Raw genomic sequence first — 20,759 nt, 5'->3', positions numbered from 1 at the left:
ACATATAAATGTCATTTTGGTGATCAAAGATGAGTTTTAAGAGATAAAATTATTGACTACAGGGGGACTTCCCCAACACAGCATTAGTGGTACTGGTTATATCTCACCAAGCACATGTTCTAAAGAAACGTACCGTTTGCTGTTGCAAGCAACACCGTTCTGCCAGCTCTCGTTTCTCCCAGAGGATCCTCCACCGGACTGTGTGTCTGTCGAGCGGGTCATCTTATTGTTTTCCATTACACACACTTCACTCTTCCGGTTCTGCCTCTCGACCACTGGTCTCTGGCTGGAAAAGCTCCGTTTGGAGAGCTCTCTCTTCTCAGAGCCGGGTTCCCCGTGACCCGCGTCAGCGAGCGAGTCGCCATGAGGCCCGCGTTTCTCCCTCCAGTCGCTGAAATCACTGTTCTCAGAGCCGGTTTCCCAATCCTCGGCTTGACTCTGACCCGTGATCTCCTGCGGTCGTCCTCCAGGATAGTGATTCGGCCAGTGCTCTTCCTTGGGTCGACCCGGCCACTGATTAGCAAAGTCTCCGTTCACATATTCTTCGCCGTTCCATTGCCCTCCTCCTTCACGTTCTTGGCGTAGTCGGCGGAACCGTGGCGGTTTATCTTGGCGAGGCGGACGCCGGCGTCTCATTGGCCGGTTATCGGGGTTATCGTTATCAATATAGTAGCCTCCCTCTCGATCCTCGACGCCATTCTCTACAAAAGAACTGGTGAATTTAGGCGGGTATTTTAGCGGGTCGCGTTCTGACGAGCGTTTCGAATAGGAGTCCGTGCCAAAGTTGTATCCGTTCTCCTGCACGGATCCGCTCCCAAACTGAGCTCCTCTTCCTCTCCATGTTGAAATATCCCTCGAGACGAATCCGCGGTTGTATCCCGCATTAAGTCGAGGCGGTAACGACCTTCCAAACACTCTTGTTGATTTCGCCTTGTCACTGTTCCCGCTTTGCTCGTCGGTGTACACCTTGTTGGATCTCCACGACTCCCGATCGGCTCGTTTAACCTCTCCGGGTGGCGTGTACGAAGCCTCTCCGTTCTCGGCGACCTTTTGCCGTGGACGTTTGGGAAGCTCTTCGTACTCCGAGGCTTCGCTGTGCGTCTCGCTAACGTTGCGTCGACGGGGTTTTCCTCGTTGAAGATCTTCACTCCTGAAATCCCGAGAGCCACGTCCACGTGCTGGTCTCTGCGCTCCTGTCGTGTTGTTATAGCCTCCTCTGGTCGCATCGCCTCGTCCGCCACGAGCGCCACCGCGAGAGCTAAACTCTCTAAACCCGCGGCTACGTCCACGACCAGTTCCTCTCGCCCCGGCGAACGCCTGCTCTTCGTCGATGAATATCCAGTTGTTGCGGCGTGGAGCGTCTCTGCCGTCAGAGGAGTCCACAGACTGAGGCTTGACGGTATCCCAGCAGCTCTCCTTGTGTAACTCTTCATGCAGATTGCTAGTTTTCTCTAACTTCGGAGCATCCGCTTGTTTTTCCTCGGGAGAAGCAGCGGGCGGTGGAGCTGAGTGCCTGTTAGACACAAGCGGCGCGTCTTTTTTCAGGTCGTAGACGTTAGTGACCACTTCCTTCTCTAGTCTGTATGGGACGGGCTTCTCCTCAGGCTCAGATTTGGGTTTCTCGTTTTCCTTGTCCTCAACCTTTATCAGTTAACAAACAAGTATTCATTACTTCAGTGAGCTCATTGTTTCTGCATTAAATTATTACATTGTTTACATTAATACATTTTTCACTAACTGTGATTTTGTAGATGTACATTTCTGAAATGCATAACTTGGACAGTTTCCTCTGATAATCGGTAACACTTTATTTTACAGTGTCCTTGTTATATGTACTTACTATAGTAATAACAGTAAATTATGCATAATTACATGCAACTAACCCTCAACCAAACCCCAATCCTACCCTAACCCTATAGTAAGTACATGTAGTTGCTTAATATTACTCAGTACTTAAATATACAATTACACGCAACGATTATTTGCATCCAAAATAAAAGTTTGTTTATATATGTGTGTGTGTACTGAGTATAATTATTTTGTAGATATAAATACACACACATGCATGTATACATGTAAGAAATATTTGCATAATGTATGTGAATATTTTATGTATAAATAAAAATTCTTAAATACTGTATAAACATGCATGTGTGTGTATTTATATCTACAACATAATTATACTCCGTACACACACAAAAAGCGCTATACAAATAAATGTGAATTGAAGCGAACCTTCAACGGCTTCAGCACCGGTTTCTTGATGGGTCCGGTCCTCCTGAGCGTTCTCCCGCTGGACTCCGACGGCTGGCTAATGCTAATGCTACTGCTGCTGCTCGACCCGTGATCGGACCACTGGGCCTGACAGCCTCCGTCTTTCCTCACACTAGCCTCTTTCCTCCAGAAATCAGAGTCGTAGCTCTTCTCCTTGGTGTCGAAGGCCTCGTCACGGGACTCTGCGGGCTCCTTCTGGTGTCTAACGGAGGACACGTCTCTGTGTTCGGGATCTCCAGGATGGGTTCTGCTAAGAATTAAAGGCCCTTCATGGGTTCCACCTTGATTGTTCAGTTCCTCCGCTGGACTCTCCGTGCGATCGTGACCTCGGTCTTCGTAGGAGTCGTGTCGGGAGCAGGACCGGTCGTCCCGTTCGTCGCTCTCGTGCTGTCTCTGGTAGGGCGGCGTGAAACTGCGCGCTGACGAGTAGCTGTCTTGGTTCCACACTTGGTAGGGCTCAGTGGATGGTGCCCTCCTCTCCTGATGCATGCTGGGATGGCAGCCTTCGTCAGAGGTGGAACCAGGGCTGTTCAGGTGATCCTGCTGAATGACGGGCTTCACCAGACCTTTCAAATAAAATAAGTTAAATTATTATCACAATATAAAGATCATGTGCTGAAGAAAAGAAGGCATGTTATAAAACGGATAGTTCCGGTCCTTGATTCTGATTGGTTGAGCTGCGCTCGAAGCCGCTGTAAATGACAAACACACACACCTGTGAGCGCATTACATTAGTGTTACTGCGCAGCTGCCGTTTGTGATGCTCTGTTGCGGCATGTGTTGCTTGGTGGAGGAATAAATGTGTTATAACGTTATATTTTTTGTTGCTGGTGTTTATTTTATGAATAAAATAAATATTACAATGAATATTTTTATGGAGTAACTTTTATTAAACCAATAAGCCCCTTGAAGCCGTTTTTTACCATAATTAAATCATAAAATGGTCAAACTAAAATAAATAAACAAAATCAAATCAAAATAAGGTTGAAACTATGATATGGCTTTAGTGAAATGATCAATTTGCAAAAGACTGCGATTGATTTCAGAGTGGAGCGCAGCGCTGTGTTCACTTCCACACGAGCAGCTCATGACCAGGGTCTCGAGACGACTCCATCGGTTCTGCTCCACACAATCATCATCAGGACCACAAACACAGAATTTACAACATTTTTGTGGAGAAGAGCAGCTTATTAACCTTTTGTCAACTAAACCGTCTATAGTTTTCCACCAAAATAAAAGCTTGGGGGTTGTTATTTGAAAGTGAGATATACTTGTAACTTGTGTAAAATTATCATCATATATTCATTTATTTAAAAGTACAAATGTATTATAATAGTATTTTTTTAATAATTAGAGTTAAAAGCAGGATATTCTTTTTGCCTACATATTTAAGCAGCAGCAATAAGAGACTTTTTTATGAGACAATGTTTGTAGTCGCAGTTCAAATCGCAAATCAATGACATGACAAAATGAATTCTTATAGTGATTAGGCTACTTTGTCATATCTTGCATCCTTAAACTATAACCAAATCATTTGAAAATGATCAAAAAGACTGCAAATTTTCAATTAAATAATAAAAAAAAAAAAATTAAAAAAAACTTCAACTTCAACTATTTGTCAAGGCAACATTTCTCATTTTCATTTAACTGATATACTAAAATAACTTAAACTGAAATAATTGATCAAATGTTAAAAAAAAAAACAACTAAATTAGTATCTCAATTGATCCAAAAAATAACAGCGGGTTAACTCAAATTAATATCTGATGTCAACGGGTAAAAGGTTTGCGAATCCCAAATGTGCGCGCTCGTCAAGAGTGTGAAGATTAATGCTCTTTAGGTTTGATCATATCTCTGAGTGACAGCGTGTGTTTACCGGAGGAGTGAACCCCAGGAGTGTAGAAGTCCACCGGGGAGCACCCCTGAGCCATGCGGGGGTCCATGTAGGGAGGCATCATCATCCAGCGCGGGTCGAAGCCCAGCACGTGAGGCGGGTAAAAGCCTCTCTGTGTGTGTGTGTGCGCCGAGCTCGACTGCTGCCACGGGGCCATCTTATACACCGGATCCTGGACGGATGGATGCAGGTATTTAATGCCATGTCAGCATCTAAGGCTATTTCCATGGCAACAACTCAATTAAAGGAGCAGTTCACTTCAGAATAAAAGTTTCCTGATAATTCACTCTCCCCCTCGTCATCCAAGATGCTCATGTCTTTATTTCTTCAGAGTGAATTATCAGGAAATTGTAATTCTGAAGTGATTCTTTAACTCTTACTCTACACAGGATTGTGGGTAAAGCTCACCTGGTGCTGCTTCTGGAACCGGGGCGGAACGGGTTTCTGGTGCCGGCCGTAATCTGGGAGAGGAGAAGTGGACTCAGGAGCATCGTCTTCGTTGTGGTAATTACAACCTTCATCTTTGTAATCCTGACTGGAGGACTCGGCTGGTGTGTCCAGCACTTCTGCATTCAATGAGATGAAGTGATTGAAGCATAAAACACTCTTAATGCAAGAAACACTTTTCTTACTTGGTATTTTTGTCTTGTTTCTAGTCCAAATATCTAAAAGTCAAGATGTATTTACTAAAGTAGTAAATGCCATACGACATTATGTTTTGTTTTCTGGGGAAATACATCTAAATTAAGTGAGTTTTTGCTTAAAACAAGCATTTTCTTTAAGCAACAAATCACTTAATTTTCATTTATTTCCCCAGAAAACAAGACATAATATCGTATGGCATTTACTACTTTAGTAAATACATCTTGACTTAAGAACTTTTAGATATTTGGACTGGAAACAAGACAAAAATACTGAGCAAGAAAACATTTTTGCAGTGAAAATAGTTAGCATGAGTTCCTGTTGCAAAGTTGTCATTTATGACACTTCATATTCAGTAATATTATAGATTTGACTGCAGTGATATTATTGGATGAGAACTAAACTGCCAAAAGGTAAGAATGAATTGTCATGTTTTGTCACCATTTGACCTTTTTCCCCCCAAACAACGTTAATATACAATGCGTCGTGTTTCCGCGAGTGTCCAAAAGCACGTGAATACGAGGCACGCGATTGGCTGTCGGTTTAGCACCACATCGTCTCACACAGTAATGAACTAGTGTACCTTTAGTGGCGTACTGCCAGCCCTCCTGGTGGGGTTTGGATGACCTCCGACCTGGTGACTGCGTTAGCATCTCCTTGCTGTCGGCTTCTCTCAGCGTCTCTGCAGGGCGCGAGGGTTTCTCAGGTTTGCCGAATTTCTCATCCAGTTTTTTGAGTTTCTCGGCACAGGCTGCCAGTCTCTCCTCACGCGCTCTCCGCTCCTCCTCTTCCCGGCGTCTGCGAGCTCGTTCCACGGCTGAGAGATCGGCGGAGACGAACTTCCCTCGAGGAGGAGCCGGTCTCTGCGCTTCCTCCTGCTCCTCCGCGGACTCGCTGTTCACACCGTTCTTAATAAGCTTTAAGACAAAGCATGTGTAAGTTCATAAGTCGACACCATTGCTGAGTATTTCCTCCTTAAAACTGCAGTGAACCAAAGACAGCCTCAAAAACACGCTTTGAAATCGCTGGTGTTTCTGACGTCACAAACTACCTTGTAACCAATCAGATCAACGTGTGATCGTCAACCAGTGGATCTCTGAGCTGAGTGAGTGAGTGGAGGCGGGGCTCATTTGCATATTCATAGAGCCACGCATACTAAATGAGGCAAGGGTGTCGAGTTACAAGGCATGAAGAATTAAACATAAAAAAACGTTTAAATATGTCATTTTGGCGATCAGAGATGAGTTAAGAAGAGATAAACTTATTGACTACGGGGGGATTTAAAGGACCGGAGAACATTAACATCTGAGTGATGAATGCATGTTTCAGAGTGAAGCGCCGCTCTGTGTTCATTTACACGGGAGCAGATCATGATCCGCTGGGGTCTTCAGCGTCTCTAACAGCACTTTGGGTTTTCTGTTCTCAAACCCGTCTCGCTCGACGAAACTTAAAGGAAGTATATGCATCAAAATCATTTTGCTATCAAGCTATCCTCTCGGCTCACTCGCGGTACATCTGCGCCGCCCTGCAGTGATTGACAGCTGTCTTTCATCATTCGACTGCTGTTTAGATCTCATGTGATTTCTCATTGTGGCGCTGATATTAATTAATCAGTTTCATTCATTAATTTCATTAAAAGTAATTCCATTTTGTAATATTTTCATCTAACGCAAGTAATTCCAAACTTCACGACGACATTATGTGATCAAATACCATCCACTTGTTAAACACGCTCCACAGCGCCACCCAGTGCACTTAACTATAGCTGAGTTAGTGCTCGGGATTTATCATGGACTCACTGCATTCACGGCCAGCAAAGCAACAGAGTAAAATTCTAATAGTATTTTATTTTTCTAATAATAATTTCAGATCGAATATTCGTGCTCATCCCTAAAGGACAGAGAGAAAACGTTCCTCATTTAAACACAGTTGGAAGAACCCTTGACTATCATGAGAGATCTCGGGGGAAAGGCCTGTGTTACCTGTGCCTCTGCAGAGGAGAGTCTCCCGTTGGCCTTTCTGGAGGATAGCGTCTCCGGCTGGCGGGAGTACGGATCCTCCTCAGGGTCGTGAGGGAACGCCACGTCACCAGAGCTCTGAGAGGAGTGAGGATCATGATGGTGGTCCCAGTCATCCCTGCAACACATGAGAGCAGAACCGGCTTCAATCCCAACAACTACAGCCGCTGGTCCACTAACACTGGCTACGGCTACATGCTACCAAATCATCCGTTAGTAATGGGACTGACGGCTCAATCGGACTGAAAAGCCTTCACGTAAACGCCTTAATCGACCCGACTGAGCTCGACCCGACTGAGCCCGACCCCGACTGAGCTCGACCCGACTGAGCTCGACCCGACTGAGCTCGACCCCGACTGAGCCCGATCCCAATGACATTCCGGGTTCATTCCTTTTCTAATCTGCTACTTTTTTTATATATATTTTTAAATATTTTTGGTGCATCACTAATTAAAACAAACGAGAACTCACCAGATCTTGTTCTTCACACATGGGGAGCGATCTTCCTCATCATCACTGAATTTGAGCTTCTCGCTATAATCCACTTCTTCATGGAGGCCTGAAGGACAAACACCACAGTGAGCAGGGCTGCCAGTCCCACAAAAGCACTCGATACCGTGACTTCCACACCGGTGCCTAAACTATAGCTTTTTCTATACCAATTTTATGAACATATAATGTTATAGCAGAGGCTGATAAGAAAAACAAAAGAAAGCTAAACTGTTATTGCAGACACATTTAAGGATTAGCACACTTTACAAGACGCATAGTTTAATGCGAGTTAATCCCATTTTTCCCATTTTAACTTTTGGATTCCTTTTTTTTCTCTGGATGGTTAAATAAAATTGTATTAATCAAACAGTATGTGTAATTAATTTAAATCATGAAACATTAAATGTAAGTTTTTTTTCTTCTTCAAATTCCTTTTTTATTTTTACCCAGTTCTGTGCTTTACGTTTTATTTAGTCTATATTCCATTTTAAAGGTTTAATCAAAAACACATCTAATTAACTGAATCCATAAAAACAACTTAATATATTCATTTGTAAATAACTTCATTAATTTGTATTCAATAATAGGCCCTGTGATTGTTTTTTTTTATTCTGTGTTGAGCATCTTAATTGTTCTGGTAATCAAATGAAGGAATAAAACATTAATTTATCTTTTATTCAAATGAAAATTAAACAACCCCTTTCATTTCTTGGCAAACAAGTGCAACACAGCAGAGGCTCACTGCTGCAGTTATAACATGGAAGAAAGTAAGTATTAGATATAATTGTATGATTAGTAGTAGTGTCATTAACATCAAGATGTACATTATACTGTACAAGAGTAATACACCTATCGCAGCTTCTTTAGTTAAACCAAACGTTTATTTAGACGGGTTGCCGTGTAGTTTCTTCTGTGATGTGGTGATAGTTTCTCTCAAATGAAATGTTGTCAAAGTGAGAATATTAAACGGCAAAAGGACTATTTAAATATGAATGCTCTGCGTGTCTCTGTGTCTCTGAATGGCGCAGACACATGATTTGGGCACATCATACACACAGCACGCTTCATCAAACTGCAAGCTTGTGAATCAACACTGAACTCGATACCCAGCCCTAAGCATGAGCGCACTGGTGGACACACACATCTCCTGCTTCAGCTAAAGAGAGCTAGCGTTCGCTCACCCGCCCAGCCGTCTTCACAGTCGTTGTCCAGTTCATCGAGGTCCTTCAGGTCATCAGGGTTGATGATGGCAGGACGGGGCGCTCGGTCTCCCGGGCGTCGGATCGGGCGAGTCGAAGGGCGCGGGGGGTTTCGTGGGAATCGGGTTTCTCTCCTTAAATCACCACTGCGGGGGAAAAAAAAGCAGGAATTTATACAGTGGGGATGTGATGAGGATATTTTCCCACCAGTTAATCGAAGTGTGAGAACACTGGTAATACCGGTATCACCGGCACCGGCTTTTAAATCGCTCATTTGAAAGCGAAACTAAAATGCGCGCGTAAGCACTAGGGGTGACAAAAATAAAAAAAATAGATTCTCAGATGCGTAGCGCGGGCGACTCTACATCAAATCACAAATGTAAAAAAATAAATTTTCTGATTTTTTTAAAAATAATTTTCTGAATTTTTTCTAATAACGTAATATTGACGGAAAGCAAAAGGCAGAACTCTGAAGCGCGGACGTGTCTGTAACAACGGGTTATATTTTGACTGTGCTCTGCAGATGTTCATTTACTTTAAGCTGTTTTTGATTGTGGTACACAGCAAACATTTCAAGTCATAAGTCTTAGACTCTTTATTATTTATTTGTGTAAAAGAGCAGCTTTGTGTGTCACTAATTATTCAGAATATGCGCAAGTCCACAAGCATTATGTTTGTATGAGAGCTGCTGGTACATCACTCTAGAGCTACAGCAAGATGTTTCTTTTTTTGTCTGAAGGATTATATTGCTCATTGCACATGAGGACGTTGGTTAGAAGTCTATTATTAAATGCTAGAGATTCAGAATATGCTGAAGTTTGCATTCATTGACTACAAGTTTCCTACAAGTACTCCAATGAATGGACGTGCGCATTGCTTGAATGGCGAGTTCATTACTATTATTCTAAATGAAACACACAACAACAAAACAGTACAATTACAAATTTGCTTAAATAGGCGCTTTTACACCAAATTTTGGGTCCTCATTAATGAAATCTGACTCCTGCTGCTGATCTGTGCAGCGACTCGTGCAAATCACGGTTTATTGAGCCGACACCTTCAGTTTTTAATTGCAGTGTCTGTTCTCTAACTGAACTAAATCATTTTATTACTAAAAAAACTGTTTAATCGGTGGTGCCGCGGTGGGCAAGTGATGTAACCGGTGCTGCTTCTGAACACTGGTAACAGTCAACACCGACTATCGTAGCAAGCCTGATATTCAGCCAGCTGTCCTCAACTGTACAGGATTATTGATTAGCGCAAGGCTTACTTGACAGGTTCTGGCGCTGGTCTGAAGATCAACCGGGAATCAAAGCGTACGGGAGCCACCACTGCGGTCGGGCCGTGATCCGAGGAGCCCGGGGCATCACGGGTCTCTTTAGGGCACATCTGATGAACCAACCACAAACACACCTTATTTAGATTTATGGCTTTGATTCTCTCACAGCTTTAGAGTAAAACATGTTTTTGAAAATATATATTTCTTATAAAACATTTTTGCACATTTTTCATAATAAACTTTTTACTTTTACTTTTTTTAAGTTCACTTTTTTAAACTTTTTTTCACTTCAGCAATAATCTGCCAAGTGTCGTCTTTGAAAAGAGATCAAACTTTAGTCTGTCGCTCTAAAGCATTCAAGATTTACCACAGTTTAAGTTGGAAATACAATGTTCAGGTCTTTGCTCAAAAAGTGAAGAAATGGATTATAAATACAGCGTAAATATAATTTAGTACCATAAAATCCCCTAAAAATACAAAATAAATAAAATAAAACATTATCGAATTAAAATATATTATATAGGCTTTTAAGGACCTGCTCAAATAACATCAACTGAAATTAAAGGTGCAGTGTGTGATATTTAGGAGGATCTGTTGACAAATGCAATATCATAAACATAACTATGTTTTCAGTGGTGTATACATAAGGTAGTGGTCTAACATTACCTTACATAATGAACCGTTATGTGTTTATTACTTTAGAATGAGGCATTTCTCTCTACACACACCGCGGGTCCGCTTACATCCACATTTCTACGGTGGCCCTGAACGGACAAACGCGCTTCGTCTCTATGTTGTTCTTCGTGATAAGAAGCTTCAGCTAAAGTCAGCGAGTTAATTTATCTTTGTAAAGAATCCTCATTGCTGAACTGGCTACTCTCTGCTGTCTCAGATGACGACATCACTTCCTGTCGGCCACCCTAACTTCTGTTGGGTGCAATTCACAACCTCACCACTAGATGCCGCTAAACATCACACACTGCACCTTTAAAGCGTTTCTATCATGATGAGGTGTGTAGACTTACGAAGGCAGGCAGCATGTCGTGGTATGTGGTGGTGGTGTGGTGCTGGTACTGGAGGGCTGACGGGGCGGGTCTGCGGGTCTGAACGGGCTGAACGGGTCTCAGCGACGGCTCCTTCACATCAGGAGACGGGGCAGCAGCAGTAGAGGAGGAGGAGGAGGGTGATGAAGAAGAAGATGGAGGAAGAGGAGGAAGAGGAAGAGGAGTGATGGCCTCAGCTGAGCCGATGCTCCTGGTGTCCGGGTCGGCAGGAGAAGCAGAACACAGAGCTGGAGGCTGAAGGTTCCTCCCACCACCCTCCCTCCAGCTCGACACGTCTGACAAACACACAAAACACCAGCACGTTAGACAGGCATTATCACATCATTGAGTGCAAAAAGAAAAGAAAAAAGTAAAAAATTAAAAAAACTAAAAAAAACCTAGCAACACAGAGATTGACCAGTGATGCACTGGCACTAGTGTTGTCAAAAGTACTGACTTCGGTACCAAGTCGATACTGAAATTGTAAAAATGTGAGGCTTTGAGCACTGTTGAGCGGAATCATAAACACCTCTGATTGGCTGCTGTGTTCACGCGCTCATCGGATATGTCTGTGATTGGCTATTCCTTCTTGTTCTAGTGAACATGTAATGATGTAAACGTAGAGAGGACTCACTCTGTGGGCGGAGGCTTGGTCCGGGCCCATACGACGGATCGAAGACGCTTCTTTCCTTGCCAACCTTGTCCTGTTCTCCTGCTGCTTTCAGCGTCGGAAATTCCTCGTGAGAGAAGGGCTGCAGTCGGCTTGAGACCTTTAAACCTGAACGCCACACAGACGAATGTGAAACATCGCAACGAACCACATCGGATCACTCAAAAAATAAATAATTTGAGATGGGAATAAACAGATTTTTACCATCTTGATCTACTGCCTTTCCATTGACCTGTGCCCATTGCTTTGGTCCACCTGTACTTGTGCTCTAGAGGAACAAATCACATCAACACACTCCTCATCATGAGGGAAACTCGAATCTCTCAATGGCTACGTTTACATGCAACCAAATAATCCGTTAGAAATCAATTTGACGGCTCAATCGCACTGAAAAGCCTTCATGTAAACGCCTTAGTGTGTGTGGGTGAGAGTGTGTGATAGTGTGTGTGTGTGAGTGTAAACGTGACGTAGAAATAGCGTAATGACGTAGAAATAGCGTAATGACGTAGAAATAGCGTAATGACGTAGAAATAGCGTAATGTAGAAATAGCGTAATGACGTAGAAATAGCGTAATGACGTAGAAATAGCGTAATGATGTAGAAATAGCGTAATGACGTAGAAATAGCGTAATGACGTAGAAATAACGTAATGACGTAGAAATAGCGTAATGACGTAGAAATAGCGTAATGACGTAGAAATAGCGTGACGTAGAAATAGCGTAATGTAGAAATAGCGTAATGTAGAAATAGCGTAATGTAGAAATAGCGTAATGACATAGAAATAGCGTAATGTAGAAATAGTGTAATGACGTAGAAATAGGGTAATGACATAGAAATAGCGTAATGTAGAAATAATGTAATGACGTAGAAATAGCGTAATGTAGAAATAGCGTAATGTAGAAATAGCGTAATGTAGAAATAGCGTAATGACGTAGAAATAGCGTAATGACGTAGAAATAGCGTAATGTAGAAATAGCGTAATGTAGAAATAGCGTAATGACGTAGAAATAGCGTAATGTAGAAATAGCGTAATGACGTAGAAATAGCGTAATGTAGAAATAGCGTAATGTAGAAATAGCGTAATGTAGAAATAGCGTAATGTAGAAATAGCGTAATGTAGAAATAGCGTAATGACGTAGAAATAGCGTAATGACGTAGAAATAGCGTAATGTAGAAATAGCGTAATGTAGAAATAGCGTAATGTAGAAATAGCGTAATGACGTAGAAATAGCGTAATGACGTAGAAATAGCGTAATGTAGAAATAGCGTAATGACGTAGAAATAGCGTAATGTAGAAATAGCGTAATGTAGAAATAGCGTAATGTAGAAATAGCGTAATGTAGAAATAGCGTAATGTAGAAATAGCGTAATGACGTAGAAATAGCGTAATGTAGAAATAGCGTAATGACGTAGAAATAGCGTAATGACGTAGAAATAGCGTAATGACGTAGAAATAGCGTAATGTAGAAATAGCATAATGACGTAGAAATAGCGTAATGACGTAGAAATAGCGTAATGACGTAGAAATAGCGTAATGACGTAGAAATAGCGTGACGTAGAAATAGCGTGACGTAGAAATAGCGTAATGTAGAAATAGCGTAATGTAGAAATAGCGTAATGTAGAAATAGCGTAATGACATAGAAATAGCGTAATGACATAGAAATAGCGTAATGACATAGAAATAGCGTAATGTAGAAATAGTGTAATGACGTAGAAATAGCGTAATGACGTAGAAATAGGGTAATGACGTAGAAATAGGGTAATGACATAGAAATAGCGTAATGTAGAAATAATGTAATGACGTAGAAATAGCGTAATGTAGAAATAGCGTAATGTAGAAATAGCGTAATGTAGAAATAGCGTAATGTAGAAATAGCGTAATGACGTAGAAATAGCGTAATGACATAGAAATAGCGTAATGTAGAAATAGTGTAATGACGTAGAAATAGCGTAATGACGTAGAAATAGCGTAATGATGTAGAAATAGCGTAATGATGTAGAAATAGTGTAATGACGTAGAAATAGTGTAATGATGTAGAAATAGTGTAATGATGTAGAAATAGTGTAATGTAGAAATAGTGTAATGATGTAGAAATAGCATAATGACGTAGAAATAGCGTAATGTAGAAATAGCGTAATGACGTAGAAATAGCGTAATGACGTAGAAATAGCGTAATGGCATAATGACGTAGAAATAGCGTAATGACGTAGAAATAGCGTAATGTCGTAGAAATAGCGTAATGATGTAGAAATAGCGCAATGACGTAGAAATAGCGTAATGACATAGAAATAGCGTAATGACTTAGAAATAGCGTAATGACGTAGAAATAGTGTAATGACGTAGAAATAGTGTAATGACGTAGAAATAGTGTAATGACGTAGAAATAGCGTGATGTAGAAATAGTGTGATGTAGAAATAGCGTAATGACGTAGAAATAGCGTAATGACGTAGAAATAGCGTAATGTAGAAATAGCGTAATGACGTAGAAATAGCGTAATGATGTAGAAATAGCGTAATGATGTAGAAATAGCGTAATGACGTAGACATAGCGTAATGACGTAGAAATAGTGTGTGAAGTGGAGCAGGACAACGACTGGTTCTGGACATTTTTACTGTGTGATCAATATAAGCACATATAAACGGTTCATACGATCATCTCCAAATTATGACCAGAAATGGAGGAATATTAAGTCTGCTGTTTAAAACAAATAAAGAACTAGTGTAGGAGAATAGTTATTATGAGGAAACAGCGGGAAACTCGTGCAGTGTGCGCATGTCTAAAAATATATTCCGATTTGAATCTTGTGACATAAACGCGCACATCAACCCGATCACATGTTGAGCGTTCATATAAACGTTCAGATTCATCAATCGGAATGAATTCAGTCGGGTTGAAACAAAGGATGTGCATGTAAACGTGGCCCGTGAAGAGAAGCTGAAGGGTCTGTACCTCCTGGCTGGTGATTGGCGTGGGCTTCTGAAGATTGGAGACAGATTTCTGTAAAGCCAGCGGTGGCTGCGACTCCGGCAGCTGTGCTGAAGATGCAACGGAACTGAAGGAGGAAAACCAGAGACGAAACCGTCAGCCAATCAGACGACAGACGTTCACATACAAAAATAGAGCTGGATATTTTGAGAACCAAGTCATTTTAAAGGGATGGGTGATTATGATTTCACTTTTCTAACTTTAGTTGGTGTGTAATGTTGCTGTTTGAGCATAAACAACATCTGCAAATACACAACGCTCAAAGTTCAAAGCAAAGGGAGATTTTTTTTAAGGACAACAACAAACGACTGAAGGGACTACAATGAGCTTAGTGACATCACAAACCCTAAGATTTACATAAACCCCGCCCCCAGGAACATGCAACAAAGGGGGTGAGTCCATGTTGAGAAGAGGTAATCAGAGCTGCTAACACACACACACAAGCTGTTGAAGCTCCGCCCTCTGTGCTGGGAGCAGCAGCTCATTTGCATTTAAAGGGACACACACAAAACAACACGTTTTTTTGCTCATCCTCAAAAAGGGACAATTTGAACACGCTATATATATATTTTAGGCTTATTACAAAAAATGCATATATATTCAAATATTTAGAGAGTGTGACATCAATTACGTAATTCATGGCAGTGGGCGAAGCTAAAAAGTGTTTTGCTTGTTTCGACTCTCTGATTGGTGGAATTTTCTGTACAGCATCATGGGTAATGGAGTTTTTCACCAGGAATTCCACTGTTAAACATTTATTTTAAACAAAGTTGAAATAATGCGGGCTGACGGCTTCAAAAGAAGCAAATGCTTTCGATTAACAACCTCGTCGCTCACAATTATTGATTATTAATCTGATTGTGGTTATTACACAACCGTCGTGATTTCATGATCACACTAAGCCATATCACGTTCTAAGAACCAGGTATTGTCAAAATTCATGAGTTACCGGGTAACACCATCGCCTTTTATTGGCATCCCTGGCTCACATGCGAGCTCACGCAGCGCTGACACGAGCAATCCGTACATGAAGTAAATGTATTATGCGATTTCATCATACAGTAACCAGGACCCCACCCTCAACCAGTTTATTTTTGGATTTACACAACTCGTGTGGGTCATACTTTTCAAAAAAACACTTCCCTGAAAAACACAGGACTGACACTGTGTAATGAGCATCTCCCTTTCTCTTTACACACATGCCTTTCTTTAAAGGGCTGGTTGATTATGATTTGACTTTTCTAACTTTAGTTATGGCGCTTTTCCACTGCATGGTACGGCACGGTTCGGCTCGGTACGGTTCGACTCGGCGCGGAACGGTTCGGCTCGCTTCGCTTTTCCACTGCGTGGTACGACTTGACACGGTACGGTACGGCACGGTTCGCTTTAGCTCGGTTGCTTTTCCATTGCAGTTAGTACCGCTTCAAACTGGGTGGGACTGATCGTTATAGTTGCCGCCTCTACTGTCATGACATCATCGTAAACGCGCCACATTTCAAACGCCCAACACAGGGGATGGTGCTCTTGATTCTCGGCATGTGGATGTTTTTAAATTAAATTAAACGTTCTTATAATGTTTTACTATATGGAAGGAAAATTCTTAACGTGTAATTAAACGTTGCGTTCATATTCTGGGCTCATCTGATTTTTTGTACATAGCATAGCCTACTTTATGATTTTAGTATCATAATGATTAATAAATGCATGCACAATTATCCGTGAACTTGATTTGAACAAATGCCTTTCAACTTGTGTGTGCAAAATTCAGAATTAAATGAATGTGCAGCAATCTTTACAAATAGAGAGTCGAGGCCTAATGTACTGTTTTAAACTATAGCCTACTGCCATTGAAAAAGCGCATTTAGTTAATGTTATGTTATTTTTTTCCATCTGCCTATGTTGATTATGAAAAGTGAACAAGAAGCAAAATAGACCGCCCGAGCGGTCACTTGCATTGTACGTTAACTGGAGCGCATCTCATCCTCAAATACACAAAGCTTGAAATGTCTTTAATCGAAATAATTCAAAACAAAAAGAAATAGGCTACTCTCTTATGTAATCCATTATGTGCATTTCTCTCTATAGGCGCGTTTACTACGAATATGGCGATCGTCAACTTCATCTTTGCCATGCACAGACACTGACAGAAAACACTATTTTATAAATAAAAATCAGTGCACGCATTTTAATAAAATTAAAACTTTAATTGTGATTATTAAAATAATTAAATATTAAATATTTTGGGGCCAAGTTTTGCTCATTTATTAATAGTATATATAGGCTATATATAGGCCTAATTTTATTAAATTGAACATGCGCAAAATTCAGCATTCAAATATTCAAAAAGACTTGATAATAATGTTAATAAAGTTACGACGCTCAAAGTTCAAAGGGAGATATTTGCTTTTAAAGAAATCGCTTTTTAAGGACTACAACAAACGGCTGGTAGAGACTACACAACATTCCTCCCGGGTTAGAGATATCACAAACCCCAACACTTACATAAACCCCGCCCCCTGAACACGATTTACAGATAATCAAGACAGAATATGCTAATCAATGACTAGACGATCGTTAACTCCACATCAGCTGCATAAATTCATCAACTAACCATTCAGAAATGTCCTGTTGCTTCTACATGTCTCTTCTAGAGTCTCTCCATCTTTGTCCGACTCCGGTTTAAATATAAAAGGCTAAACGTTTTTGAAATTTTCAGACACACACACAAGCTCTTGAAGCTCCCCCCTCTGTGACGGGAGCAGCAGCTCATTTGCATTTAAAGGGACAGACACAAAAACGGTTGCGTTTTTGCTCACCCTCAAAAAGTGACAACTTTAACATGCGATATACAAATATCTGTGGGGTATTTAGAGCTAAAACTTCACACACACACTCTGGGGACATCAGAGACTTATTTTACATCTTGTGAAAAGGGTATTATACCACCCCTTTAAAGTCCCGCTGTGGTGAAAATCCAGCTTTTAATGTTATTTATGTGTCTATGTGGTGTTTTTAATGTGCTTTAAGACAAAGCATGTGTAAGTTCATAAGTCGACACCATTGCTGAGTATTTCCTCCTTAAAACTGCAGTGAACCAAAGACAGTCTCAAAAACACGCTTTGAAATCGCTGGTGTTTCTGACGTCACAAACTACCTTGTAACTAGAGATGTGACGGTGATAATATTCTCCCACCGGTTAATCGACTTGTGACAACACCGGTATTACCGGTTTCATCGTGGGGGTGGGGGGTGTTAGAGTGATGTTTTTTTTTTTTTTTTTACATGGCGTCAATTCATCATTCGTATTGAGTTTGATTGACATGCGATCTGACCAATCAAATTCCACCATTTTTGTGCGATAAAGCAGTCAGAAGAGTTATTGAAAAACTTCGGTGGATTTGAACTTGGCTTTAACTGAGGCAATCTGTCACGACACATTAAAGAGCCAAAAAACGGTAGGCCTATTTTATTTTTGTTTGACTGACCAAATTTGAAAGTTGAGACTTTGTTTCATATTAAATATCACCTGCTCGGTCCTGTCTTTCAGCGCGTTGTCCGTGTCCTCTATTTTTCACTGCTTGAGATTATGTTGAGAACAATAACGCCCTATTTGAGTGTATAGGGCGCGATTTCGGATTCAACCACAGTGTTTGAATGGTGGGTTCGTTATTATTCTTGAAAAACGCATGTTATTATTTCAGCACTTCGCGAATGGACAGCGACTATTAAGTATCACGAATGCGTTCTCGCACATTCATGTTAAGTGCATTTTTGGGAAACGCGCGTGGAACTGCGGCGTGTGACGAGCGTAACCTTGCACATAGAGAACGCTCTTAAGATCCAAGATACATCGTTATCGGGAAACCCGGTTAGGCAATCAGGTAGGCTACTGACTTCAACGATCGGGGGGTAATAATTCGGCAGGGGGTCGAAATTCGGCACAACACCTGTCCTGGTCTCCGCACTAGCCTAACTGAAAATTATGAAAGCCGTGTGGCCAACCGGTAAAAAAAAAAAAGAAAAGAAAAAAAAACATTAAAGAAACTATTCCCTCTGATTTTGTTTCATTAAGTAAGTTTGACTAATCAAAGCAGTCTCACATTCGTTTAGAGCTCGTGTGAATTGCACGTATAAAATGAAGTTAACGACCAACCTCGTTCAATCAGGAAACGCCACATGAATTTCACTGCGCTTTATGAAGAGTGTTTATTTTGCGTGAAGAAGCCGTTCGCCGGAGATGTGTTAAAAGATTCATTCATGCACACAAGAGAGTGTATTTATGATTATTAGGCTACCGGTATACTAATCCTCCTGGCGCCGGGTCTGAGTGAGTAATTTACTCTCTTACCTTTGTTTTTTGATTAACATTAATGACACTCCATCTGACACGCGTCCCATTTTCTCACAAATCTCTACATTCATTTATGATATTATTTAAATAATTTGCTCTTATGAGAACACTCGACAAAACGGACATTTTTGGCATAATTTGTGTGTGTTATGTTTTGTTCAAGGCCGAAAAGAGAACTCGATACTGACGCGCGTCTTTTCCTTGTGTGTGTGCGTGTGTGTGTAATAGGCAGGACTTACAGCGCGGTCTCTTGTTTTGTCGCGCTTGAATGGTTGAGCGTGATCATACAACGCTAGTCAACTGGTGACAGAAAATACGGATACTGCGTAATTGCTTTAAAAAAAAATTTTTTTGCGGTGCTGCGGTGGGCAAGTGATGCAACCGGTGTTGCGACTGAACACCGTGTAACACCGGTAACACCGACTATCGCGCCAAGCCTACTTGTAACCAATCAGATCAACGTGTATGGAGGCGGGGCTCATTTGCATATTCATAGAAACGCGCATACTAAATGAGGCGAGGGTGTCGAGTTACAGTCAAGATATTTTAAGGCATATTTAAGGAGAAAAATATATAAATATGTAATTTTGGTGATCAAAGATGAGTTTTAAGGGATACAGCGGGACTTTAACACAAGCCGCTCTGCATGACAATCACTGCAGACAAACGACTCAAAACACTCTACCGCTCACCATCTGTCCTCACACAGGCCACACTAGAAATGTTTTACTGAGCACTCGGGCCTGACCTCTTTGGATCGGGTTGATCCTGCTTGTTTGCCCATCCTGTACCGTCTTTGGGCACGATAAACACGTTGGGATCGTTTCCTTTACTCTCAGACTTCAGGCTCGGCAGGTGAGCGGGAGGAGGCATGCGCCGGGCAGCGGCCACTTTGCCAAGACTCTGTAAGCCATGTCGTGCAACAACTGCAGGAGACAGGAGAGAGGCGGTCAAAACAGACACATGTACAGGGAAACTTCATACAGTCAAACCAACATCATGTACAGTCAAACCAACATTTATTCAGACACCTTCAACATTTCTCACATTATCAGTTTATTCGCTATAGTTTAGAAAATGGTAATAAAATATGAGCAGAACTCAGCTGATATTTGACTGGTTTTGTCCGTCCTTCTGTTAGACTGTCTCACACATGAATTATGCTGAATATCTGTCAGCTGTTAAATTTAACTACACAATTAGATAACACCAGTTTAGCTCAACCAATCACCAAGCAATGCTTCATTGTGTTCAGTCTGTGTGTAAAAAGAGCATTAGCAATTAAAGAAAACACACTTCAGCAGAACATGATCAGCTCAAAGTGTCCCAATCATTTTTGGTCCCAAATTGTCACTGGTAGTCTCTGGATGAGGAATATTTGGGTATAATATGTCACAGTTTACTTTATTTTGCTCTCCTCACTTACATAAATGAACTATAGATCTGGTGTCAGTTGATATTTGACTGGTTTTGTCCGTCCTTCTGTTAGACTGTCTCACTGGATGAGGAATATTTGGGTATTATATGTCACAGTTAACTTTATTTTGCTCTCCTCACTTACAGAAATGAACTATACTGCACACACTAGTAAAAAATATCAAAAATGATATCTGGTGTCTGAATAATTTTTGGCTTGACTATCATGGGACACACAGGACAGATGGGGATAAACGTGAATATAAAGCGATCATCATATATATAATTTCACACGAGACGCCTTGATGACGCTCACATGGTGTGGATGAGATGCATGTGAATATTAAGCAATTTGACATTTAATGAAAGGCCTTATGAAATCAGTGAACATTTTACTGAACGACAGCTTGAATGCATGACGTCCGCATGGGGACGACTCCAAGTCTGAGGAACACGACATCTATGTGAAATATTTGAGATTAATTGAATGCAT

The 20,759-nt window shown here is 41.2% G+C and overlaps 1 protein-coding gene across 2 annotated transcripts in view; it reads right to left on the bottom strand.

Annotated features, from left to right (window-relative positions):
* The window catches only part of prrc2b (proline-rich coiled-coil 2B), a 38,252-nt gene that overhangs the window by 14,580 nt on the left and 2,913 nt on the right, over nt 1-20,759 (bottom strand). For both annotated transcript variants that reach the window (XM_084413880.1, XM_084413881.1), the window contains exons 3-16: nt 19,599-19,776; nt 14,464-14,566; nt 11,716-11,779; nt 11,476-11,619; nt 10,824-11,137; nt 9,790-9,908; nt 8,502-8,665; nt 7,300-7,387; nt 6,793-6,946; nt 5,394-5,727; nt 4,577-4,734; nt 4,151-4,340; nt 2,236-2,840; nt 134-1,641 (exon numbers count right to left, since the gene is read on the bottom strand). In XM_084413880.1, coding sequence (XP_084270006.1) covers nt 134-1,641; nt 2,236-2,840; nt 4,151-4,340; nt 4,577-4,734; nt 5,394-5,727; nt 6,793-6,946; nt 7,300-7,387; nt 8,502-8,665; nt 9,790-9,908; nt 10,824-11,137; nt 11,476-11,619; nt 11,716-11,779; nt 14,464-14,566; nt 19,599-19,776 — 4,123 coding nt within the window. The remainder of the gene's footprint in view (nt 1-133; nt 1,642-2,235; nt 2,841-4,150; nt 4,341-4,576; nt 4,735-5,393; nt 5,728-6,792; nt 6,947-7,299; nt 7,388-8,501; nt 8,666-9,789; nt 9,909-10,823; nt 11,138-11,475; nt 11,620-11,715; nt 11,780-14,463; nt 14,567-19,598; nt 19,777-20,759) is intronic.

The sequence above is a fragment of the Rutilus rutilus genome, assembly GCF_951802725.1.
Source record: "Rutilus rutilus genome assembly, chromosome: 7".
NCBI classification, from domain to species: domain Eukaryota; kingdom Metazoa; phylum Chordata; class Actinopteri; order Cypriniformes; family Leuciscidae; genus Rutilus; species Rutilus rutilus.
The sequence above is the reverse complement of the archived record's forward strand: the minus strand, read 5'-3'. Positions and strand labels throughout refer to the sequence as shown.